The following is a 10,283-nucleotide window of genomic DNA, read 5'->3' as shown; positions in this document are numbered from 1 at the left end:
CCGTACACAATGGCCACTGAATTGACAGTCCAGTCTGAGCGTGCTTTCCAGAAGGTATATTAGGGCTGTCAGGTTTATACTGTTTGAAGTAACCGGGAATTAATGATATGCTGTTAGCAACCTCACATCTTCCTTAACGCGAAGACCCGCGGCAAGAAGGCCACTAAGCGTTGGTACAAGGATGTTGGTCTTGGATTCAAGACCCCTAAGGAGGCCATCCAGGGACACTATATTGGTATGGGAGTTGTGAGATGATTATATGGACGAGTTTGGTTAATAAGATTACAGACAAGAAGTGCCCATTCGTTGGTCTCGTCTCCATCCGTGGGCGTATCCTTACCGGCACCGTTGTTTCCACTAAGATGCACCGTACCATCATTATAAGACGGGACTATCTCCACTACGTATGTGAATCATTCATATTTGGAGTAAGAAATGGGAAGGGTGCTAATCATCGAGTTACAGATTCCCAAATACAACCGATACGAAAAGAGACATAAGAATTTTGCAGCCCACATTTCCCCTGCTTTCCGTGTTTCTGAAGGCGATGTCGTCACTGTTGGCCAATGCCGACCAATCTCTAAGGTGAATAGGCAATTTATGCTTCTACATCGGCCCTTTGCTGGGTGCTAACATTTTCTTGCAGACTGTCCGATTTAACGTCCTTCGTGTCAGCAGCGCTGAGGGTGGAAAGAAGAAATTCAACAAGTTTTAGAATGCTATGAAAAAGTTATCGGGTTTTGTTTAATAGTAGCATGTGCCAATGTATAGTGTACACTTTAGTTAAGGAATCTTGTTGTTCAGCATAGCCGAAAGGGTTAGCAATCGACCGTGGGGTTGACCGTGCCATTTAAACACATACGGCGACTGTCCGGCGTTTAAGAGACATGTGATTACTCGAGAAATCTGGCTGTCATTTGGGATATAAGAGCTCGACGTTAAAGGGCCGCCAGAACCTTGGACTGAGTAAATGTTTAGATGACCTGAAGTCAATAATTGATGATACCGGATGTGCCATGTCTTCTTGACCTTCGCCATTAAAAAAGAGTCAATGGTCCTCTAGACGAAGCAATGTTCTGTAATACAACGTAATATAACTGACGAGCAAGTGTGCCTAGCCATTATGACGCCTAGTCCTTGTGATGCGAGTCAGATCGAGATGCCTTTCCGTACTCGAGAGGTACGAACTTCATGGTCTTATTGTTGTACCTATGACCATAGGTCAGCATAATCGCCGATAATAGCACATTAACACATACCCATAATCAATAAATAGTTCCTCGCCTTCTTTTATCCTCCTTCTAGCGAAAAATGCAATCCTATGTATGCCATTCACTAGCAGAATTCTGGCATGGCAGTTTGGATTTTGCCGGGAATGATTAATGAAACGCAGCTTATTCCCTGCTCGCGTAGCATCGACACATTGATCTAAACGGTATTAGCAGCTGCGTAGGAGCGTCCAGTGATTCGCAATATACCTTTCGTCGATTCGAATAAAAATGACACACCACGCTTATCGTATATTTTTCCTCGCCGCTCCGCTTCGTCCTGCGATATAAGCTCGCCTTTGTATTCGCCCAAGTATTCGTCCTGCTTTATAGACTCGCCCATGAACAATCCCCATCCGGAGACATTGCTGGGACCAACAACAACCCTTTTACCAAGACCTCGCTGAAGGTTAACATTCCTGCAATACTGCTTGTTGTCGGCTATGTCTCTGTTCTTTGGGTCAAGAACATGATCTGCCCCGCATGACCTGCACAAGTCAGGGTCACATTCTCTGTTCCACTTGAAACATTCACAGGCACTGGTTCGGCATCTATTCGTAGTACAGCGACAGCCCCTCCATCGCCTAGGACACGAAGCTGGACAGGCACATCCTTTCTCGCAGAATACTTTACTAATCACAGCTGGACAACGCGAATCACATGGCCCAGTATGCATGCATGGATTGACATTACCTCGCTTAGAATGGTTCCCACTCAGTGAGCAGTCTTCCGGATAACCCGTTTGTGCTTTTCGTTTCCGCTTGTTACCGGGAAGACTCTGAGCAGAATCTAACGTAATCAGCCTCGACAACCCTGGTTTCTCCAGCTTTGCAAAGATGGACGTCAGCCTGAGATCTTCCAGCTTTGTACGGATCTATCCGACGTTAACATAAGCCTGTCCTAGTAGTAGAATACCGCACTTACGTCCCGACATGACTTGCTGATGATGGTGGTGAGAAGGCAAGACGTCCTTTCATTTCTTATCATGACACTAGCGGTCATCTTGAGCATCGATACTTCGTCATCCTTCCACTCTACTGGTCTAGTCATGGTTTCTGGCGTATCAGATTTCTGGATACGGTTAGACCCAGACCCAGTGTTGTTAACATGCAGCCCTAAGTCCCGAACATACTAGTACCTTCATGAAGCAGTCTGGAGAACATGGTATGTCCTCAGGCATGATCTTCCGACCAGCAGTAGACCTATTAGTATTGTCGCGCTCTTGAAGTGACGGGGGCCTCATAGATCCATCAGGACCAACTGTCATGTACGTGGCATCTACAATTGTCAGCAAAGCACATCCAAGCTAGTAGGATGGTCAGCATACCATGCCAGGGACACTCATGCATGAAACAAAACGAGCATAGTAAAGAAGAGTATGAATCAAGGCTAAACGCTGCAGTTGACTGGGAACTGCGCAGACTAGACCGCTTATCTTCGATTAAGGCATTTGCAGCACAGCTATACGGCAATTAGTGCTGTTAGTATACCTTCAACTTAGAAAGAGCACGATTTTGGCATACAGGTTTAAAATCTCCCAGACACTGGTTTTCGTCATGTCCTTGAATATTCGACATATTAATTCTACCTTTCTCACCAGTCTTGCATCCAGCTTTCTGGTGTGCTCCTCTAGCAGCTTCCACTTCTTTTCATCAAGCTCAAACTTGTCTGGCAATACCTGCTTTTGGGCTGCAGCATTGGAACCAACATGATAGAGAAAGTAAGACACTAGCTGGCCTTTAGTGAGGCCATAGTTGGCAATGAAGTTGAAGAAATCAACCGCCAGAAATTGGGCTTCTAGATAAAGTGTAAGTGCAGACGATTCCGACAAACAGATTTACTTACTTTCTCTTCGTAGTATTTCAGCCTGACTTTCCGTCTTATCCTCAAACATTTCCTCTAGGTCTAACCCGTCTTCCTCTCCATTTTCACCAAAATAAGGTAGATAGCGTAAGAATTCGTCGTCTTCAACATTCACGCCTGTTGTTAAGGAAGTATAATCTTTATACAGAGGTAGAGGCCTCACAAACGGCACCAAGACGCTCTCTTTGACAATCTGCTTTTTTAGCGGCGCCGCGTGTGTATTTTTGTGGAATGTCTATCAGCCGAAACAACTGTCAGAACAATCATGTCCAATGATCCACACTTGGGCTACACACCACTATCGAGAATTTCATTTGATTGCGCTGCGAAGTCTTCGCTTTTGGTGGTATGAAATCTTCTAACAACCATCCGTCTGCTCCACGCGTCCTAACAGCCTCATTGTGGCTACCCGATTGCACACGCGATTTCGTCAATAGTACCTACAGGTGTCCGATTAGTAGTTATAACAAATGAATCGCATGGACGAGATGAATACATTAACAAGAGCCTCATGCTCCTGCTGGACTCGTATGATATACCGCCGTAATTCCCGACGGATAGACTTCTCCTTGAATTCGAAACTATGTTCCGATGTCATCTTCCATCTACAAACATAAGTAGCAGAGACATATGACTAATCTCGAATCGCCGATATATGTCGCCAACTACAAATTGAGATACTTGTTAGTGCATGTGCCGTCCGGCAACTGTCAGAACAAGCCGCATTGTTTACTTCGTGATGAGCACCTTAGTTGTGATCTAGTCACATCAAATCACAGCGGCCGCAAAGTAATGGGACGAACGAACGCGGCATTGTTCGAGCTTTGAGAGCACGTAAATTGCCAACGGCTTCGTACCACACATTTCTCAATTTGTTTTCAAAAGGTTCAAGTCGTCTTCATAATGACCGGGAAAATATATTCGGCATCTACTACTGCTCCAGTCAACATCGCGGTAAGCAATCTGTGCTTCAACAGGTCGGTACTAAGCTAATTACTATTAGACCCTGAAGTATTGGGGCAAGCGCGATACCAAGCTCAACCTGCCAACGAACTCTTCCATTTCGGTCACGCTCTCTCAGGATGATTTGAGGACGCTGACCACGGCTAGTGCTGCAGATTTCTTTCAGTCTGACAAACTGTGGCTCGATGGCAAGGAAGAGTCTCTGGAGGGACCGCGTCTTGTTGCGTGCCTTAGTGAGCTTCGTGCGCTGCGCAAGGCTCTTGAGGATGCCAATCCTGAGTTTCCACCGTTGAGTAAATATCATCTGCACATTATTTCCGAGAATAATTTCCCCACTGCTGCTGGTCTGGCATCGTCGGCTGCTGGCTTTGCGGCATTGGTGCGCGCCATTGCCAACCTATATGACCTGCATCAGTCGCCGGAGGACTTGTCAAGAATTGCCCGGCAAGGATCTGGGTCCGCTTGCCGCTCCATGTTTGGTGGATATGTTGCTTGGGAGATGGGTCAGGAGGCTGACGGCTCCGATTCTCGGGCTGTCCAAATTGCGACACAAGAAGCGTGGCCCGACATGAAGGCTGCCATTCTCGTCATTTCCGCGTCGAAGAAAGAGACTTCTTCCACCCTTGGAATGCAGACCACTGTGAACACGTCCACCTTGTTCAAGTACCGTGCCGAGGTCGTTGTTCCTCAGCGTTTCAAGGAAATGTCTAAGGCTATAGTTAACAAGGACTTCGAGACATTCGGTAAGCTTACTATGATCGACTCTAATCAGTTCCATGCTGTCTGTCTCGACAGCTCTCCTCCAGTTTTCTACATGAATGACACTTCCCGCCTCGTCATCGGACTTATCGAGAAATTTAATAAAATCCACGACCGCGTTGTTGCGGCCTACACCTTTGACGCGGGTCCAAACGCAGTTCTGTACTACCTGGAGAGGGATGAGCCGATTGTGCTGGGTCTATTGAAAGCTGCTGTACCTGAAGTTGACGGATGGGATAAGAAGTCGTATACAGCCTCAATTGCACCCACAGTCCCTGAAGGAGTCGACAAGCGCATATTGGAGGCATTGAGGGAAGGCGTAAGCAAGATTATTCTTACTGGCGTCGGCTCAGGTCCACAGAGCACAGAAGAGACTCTTGTTGATAGCAACGGCCTGCCGAAGTAACTGAGTGACAGATTGATAAAGAAGGAGTCACAAATAGCATTATACGTTTTAGAAATTTTACGGCGTATTGGATAAGGGGATTTGTAAAAGTTTCAGCGCATATATGTTCTGGCTTTTGTTATTTCGCGGTGTGTGTATGATCTCGTTGAGATGTATTGAAGATAGTAAGTCCTCTACAGAGATCCGATCTGGATTTTAGCGGCTTGCTGTTTTGCATTGATTGCCTTGTACTATGTCGCTAAAGCGTATTTACCCTAATGACTTAGAATTATTATGTACTGGTAGTTAACTACCGTTGTATATTCTACTTAATGTCTAATTTTTTGCTATATTATATAGACCCTTACAGTGACACCAGATATAATACAATATTGATCTCGAAATATATACCATGCGATTATTTGGGACTAGTTATAATCCAAGATGCTCAACTTTTCGAATTCCTCGACCTTGGGAATCGGCTGCTCTGGCAAAAGATACAAGTTTCCATCATCATCATATCTCTGCCTATCTCTGTCGGAGATCGTAAAGACTTCAACCACACAACTCTTAATATTGTTAACCATCTCCACATACCTCCTTTGCACTTCGACGGCCCGCTCGTGCATTTCGCGCCGCGAAAGGCCCTCGATCAATCGCCGCCCGTCGTCCTTAGTCTCATTAACACGCTCAATCAGGCGGCGAATGGAGTTGACGAGATATTCTTCCTCATAGATACTACCCTTCTTGCCTCTTGCCCGCTTACGTTCCTCTCGCCTTCTGTTCTTTGCAGTGCGCCTGGTGGCGCCTGTTTGCGCTGTCCCTCCTGTCTTGCCGGTATATCTCGTAAACAACGAGGCCGACGTAGAAAGCTCGCTAGGCGCTATGGACACGTTATCCGGTACATCAGACTCCTCAGGACCTTCGAAATAGCTCATAGGGTCATTGGACTTCTTGAGTCGGAGCTCTCGCAGTCGCTCCAGCTGAGCACTTAACTGACCGCGACAATCGGAAAGAAGTTCCGTAATTTGGTTGAAGCCTTCGATCAGCGCAGGATTGACGATTTCCTCAAGGTAATCAGATGAATTCTGTTGCAAAACTATCCGAATCGCTTCATCGTAAAAATATCCCTTACACAGGCATCGAACGGCTTCCTTCAAATCTCGGCGGTATTCGAGATAGACCGTAGCCGCGTCCTTGTACATTCTGGACTCATAAAGTACTTCAGCAAGCTTCTGTGAAATGACCTGGACCTCGTCTCGTGGCAGTCTCGCCATACTGCAAAGAGCAAGTGCCTCTCTCCAATGGGATCCGAGCACATATGAATCCAAAGCATCTGCATAGTCTCCCAACAATTCGTAAGCGAGACCTGCCTCCTTGAACTCATTATGTGACTTTAAATGCTTCGCGAAAAGTTTTAGGATCGCATATTGCTTAATCGGCTCGTACTTATAAATCTTCATCGCGTTCTTGTAAAGATTATGTGAGACGACATATTTCTCGACTTCACTGAACACGTCATTGCCTTGTTCGTCGTACTTGAGGTCACACAGATGAACCAACGCCTTGTCATATCGACCAAGATGAGTGTCCAGTAGAAAGCGGCGGCGCAGTGGGACATGCTTTTGAAGGTTGTCGATGAACGGCAGATATTCTCGTGGATCCTTTTGTGATTGGCGGGCTATAAGCAGCGCTAATCGCAGATCATAGAGTCCGAGGGCGTAGTCATACAGTTTGTTTACATCCTGCAGAAAGCAGATATGCTCAATCGCAGAAGCTAGCTCGTCCTGATTGTCATCTGCGCGACTAATTAGCATGCAACAACGTACCATTCAACAACGCCCACGACGACTTACGACCAAAATTTGCAATCAAAATCAGAGCTGACTCAATATCTGCGGGATCCTTGCACAAGTATGCAGTAATAATCGACTGTATATGCGTCTTGCTGTAACTTTTCTGTAAAATTTCTAATATGGCATCGCAGATTCTGTTCACTTTCGACTTTCCGTCAGAGCCAACTTCAGCAGGGACGCCGTCTTCTAAGGATAATGACGACAACTTGTTACTAATAAGCGCCGATGGCAAAGTTTCCTTATAGATTGTCCTCGTGACATCTTCGTTTCTGTCAGCAAGGGTTAGCAGGCAAGAACCCGATGTATATATCTATGGATTCTGGACTTACGTTAACCCGGAAATGAAAAGATCCAAGTACTCGACCTTCCGCAGCGATGACACGAACAATTCGACATTTCTCATAAACAGATCCGGATTATAATCATATAAGATATCGAGATTGACGCGATGTGCTCTGCAAGCCAGAAACGCCTGTAGATAATCCTTCTTATCTATACTTCGTCGAACGCCCTCAAGTACTAGCAAACGAGGGAAAATCGTTTCCAAATTGCCTCGTGGCATTTGCAACACCATTGACACTTTAGACGGAATAATTGCCACGATCCTTGCGCCACGCTCAATCGAACGACAACGTTCGTCCACACTGACTGCAGAGTCGGCGGGGACCTCAAATTCAAACTCGTTATCAGTCAAGTGGACAAATTTGAGTAAACTTTGAGCAGTCGTAAATGCCAAATGATTTTCGGTGACGATGAACGACGTGCATGAGACACTTAACCTCTGCTGGTTGGCGTAGAGTCTTCCGTTGGATGCGAGACCGAACACAATAACTCGGTCTTTGACGATTGCCTCTGCAATGGTTAGACACCTTTCAGGAAGTCGTCCAATGTTTTCGGATGCAATTTCTCCAATGTCAGAACCATTAGAAACGATGGAAATTTGGCGAATGTCAGCATTAGCTAGCTCCACGCCTATTGCTCGATGGTCCGTACGAGGTGCCATAGTCACGACCGAAATATCAAAATCCTCCACATAGATAATGTCATGCTGCAATTCGCTGTCTAGTCGTAGTATCACAATTCGACTATATCCTTGGTGGTCAAAAATAACAGCCAAAGTCTGGCGATTAATAAATCGTAACTGTCTTGCGGCTCCAGCTGGATCAATTGAAGCGAGAGCAATTGACTTTGTCACCTTTGGCAGTTTGACCGAGGACGGAGTGAGTAGCGACCACTCGGCTAGTTCTATCATCGAGTGCTCGAGGACTGCTATTATGTCATTCGCACTATTAATTGCTGCTTGAATCGGTGTTTCCGATAACGCAAGATCACGGAACGACATTGGTGGAGGAGTATTTGCAATTCCTAACGGAGTAATCTTCAATTCAGCTAATTAACCGTTGTTAACGCTGCATTTCATACATAATCCTGAGGTACTTACATCCATTGGCAACCATCAACACCCCGAGATCGTTTGGAGGAGATTTAGATCCAGAAAAGAGATTCCAGGCGAATTCGTGAATCTCCAATTTATTCTCGTGTCCAAGTATCATTGTGAGAGGCCTTTCTGGATGCCACTTCATAAAGGCGAGCTCGTCTTCGCCACACACATAAACTTCTTGTTTGAGATACCAGTAATAATTACTCATCGTCCACAGTTGTATCCGATTCGACAACAAGATAGCGAGCACTGATGATTCGACATTCCACTGCAGGTCGAGTATGCACTCGTCTGGCGGCAATCGAGTGGTAAATTCATGTCGCCGTAGGCCGTTTCGTTCGAAGAATATCACATCGACACGGCATTCTCCACCATCTGGAACTCTCTGCACAGAGGCTATTAAATTTCCTGATGGCCTCCAAGACACAAAACTTTCTTGCCCATCAACTGGCTCCGACACGCTCTCAAGTACACCTTCTCGCGAGTAGACTCTGATCGTCCTTCGCAGCAACTGAAGTGATTCCAAGTCGACTGCATCCACAGAATTCACACACACAAAAGCTCCATCACCCCGCCATGAGATTCTGACCTTGCCGTCATCTGCAGTACTCCGGACTCCGTCGTCCACTCTCTCGGGAATTGTAGGGTCTCGCATACCCTTGACACCTTTCCCTTCAAATTGGGTCTCTTTCTTACCCCACCCGACGGAAACATGTCGCGAAATCTTCAAGTCATCCGCAACCAATTTCCGCTCTACGAGCGGATCAAACTGACGGTTCAGCAGAATAATAGTTTGCGCACCAGTTGTCACTGCCAGAATTTCCTCGTCGGGGCTCCATGCTGCCGAGGTTATGCCCTCGTCAATGGATCCCACAATCTCAATGATTCCCTCGGGTTGGTCATTATCTTTGACACGCACAGATACTATGTCTCCTCCAGCTAGCACTACGACGGCAGTGCTGGCATCTGGGAAATAGTGAAGATCGATGATCTGGTCAAAATCTGACGCGACAGGTAGCGAATCCCATGATGCTAGAACTTCTATTTTTCCAGTTTTCTGCGAAATTTATTAATCGTCTATGTCGCACATACTATATCGCAGTAAAACTTACGCTGATCTCCTGGAGCTCAATGTGTAGCACCGCCCGAGATGGACCAAAAGCGCAAATCAACGCGTCATTGACAACATCAAAAAAGCAACCCGATAGCGGCAGATCAGGAGCAGACACTGACTGTACTGTTATTGGAGACCGCTGAATCGGGAGTAAATTCCACATATTCAATTCTAATACTCATGCGCACTCCCAGAGAAGTTTGCCGGAACTAGAACGCCAATTGTAACTGTATGTTACTGAATCTCTAGTTAGATTTACCCGAGTTTTCTTATGTAGATCCAGCCAGTGTTCTTTCGTGAATATTACCAACACGACAAATATTTCTACATGTCGTAATGTCGATGGGCATTCGCAAAAGTGCAAAACCGCGAGACGATTACAACACTAGCTCACACAAGATGATCGCATGACCCCCCTGAAATTCCGTTAACTGTGCTCTAACTACGTCTCAGACAATTGAGACCAATTATAACTTATTCGGCTGGCGGAGAATCGAGCGATTTATTTAGTGTCGTCGTCCGTTATTGTTGCTGGGAGAAAGTTTTGGTCCATCTCAGCTGAACCATTAATTAAATGTCCATTTATACCGAAAGTTATTAGCTATTTACGTTTACAACATTCTTTAGGAAGTGG

At 45.9% G+C, this 10,283-nt stretch overlaps 4 protein-coding genes across 4 annotated transcripts; 2 read left to right on the top strand and 2 right to left on the bottom strand.

Annotated features, from left to right (window-relative positions):
* Positions 1–9: 9 nt before the first annotated feature.
* Positions 10–715, top strand: POJ06DRAFT_196874 (ribosomal protein S17-domain-containing protein; the record flags this gene model as incomplete). The annotated part of the gene is made up of 5 exons (XM_056185048.1): positions 10–54; positions 118–235; positions 289–404; positions 466–585; positions 647–715. 5 exons carry the CDS (start codon positions 10–12, stop codon positions 713–715), a joined length of 468 nt encoding a protein of 155 aa, XP_056043833.1.
* A 415-nt stretch (positions 716–1,130) lies between these two features.
* Positions 1,131–3,729, bottom strand: POJ06DRAFT_290269 (uncharacterized protein; the record flags this gene model as incomplete). Its single annotated transcript, XM_056190335.1, has 10 exons — positions 1,131–1,209; positions 1,260–1,428; positions 1,479–2,142; positions 2,193–2,339; positions 2,407–2,546; positions 2,596–2,729; positions 2,792–3,065; positions 3,114–3,366; positions 3,428–3,571; positions 3,628–3,729. 10 exons carry the CDS (start codon positions 3,727–3,729, stop codon positions 1,131–1,133), a joined length of 2,106 nt encoding a protein of 701 aa, XP_056043832.1.
* A 198-nt stretch (positions 3,730–3,927) lies between these two features.
* On the top strand, positions 3,928–5,566 carry POJ06DRAFT_301069 (GHMP kinase). Its single transcript, XM_056190730.1, has 2 exons — positions 3,928–4,085; positions 4,135–5,566. The coding sequence occupies exons 1-2, from the start codon at positions 4,035–4,037 to the stop codon at positions 5,257–5,259; spliced, it is 1,176 nt and encodes a 391-aa protein (XP_056043831.1). The 5' UTR covers positions 3,928–4,034; the 3' UTR covers positions 5,260–5,566.
* POJ06DRAFT_275481 (IKI3 family-domain-containing protein) lies at positions 5,567–9,943 on the bottom strand. The gene is made up of 5 exons (XM_056189647.1): positions 9,648–9,943; positions 8,536–9,592; positions 7,424–8,483; positions 7,095–7,363; positions 5,567–7,036 (listed from the first exon to the last, which is right to left on the bottom strand). The coding sequence occupies exons 1-5, from the start codon at positions 9,810–9,812 to the stop codon at positions 5,667–5,669; spliced, it is 3,921 nt and encodes a 1,306-aa protein (XP_056043830.1). The 5' UTR covers positions 9,813–9,943; the 3' UTR covers positions 5,567–5,666.
* Between the last annotated feature and the right edge of the window lie 340 nt (positions 9,944–10,283).

Source organism: Lipomyces tetrasporus, assembly GCF_029532465.1.
Source record: "Lipomyces tetrasporus strain NRRL Y-64009 chromosome Unknown POJ06scaffold_5, whole genome shotgun sequence".
In the NCBI taxonomy this organism is placed as follows: domain Eukaryota; kingdom Fungi; phylum Ascomycota; class Lipomycetes; order Lipomycetales; family Lipomycetaceae; genus Lipomyces; species Lipomyces tetrasporus.
This window is presented reverse-complemented; position numbering and strand designations above follow the sequence as displayed.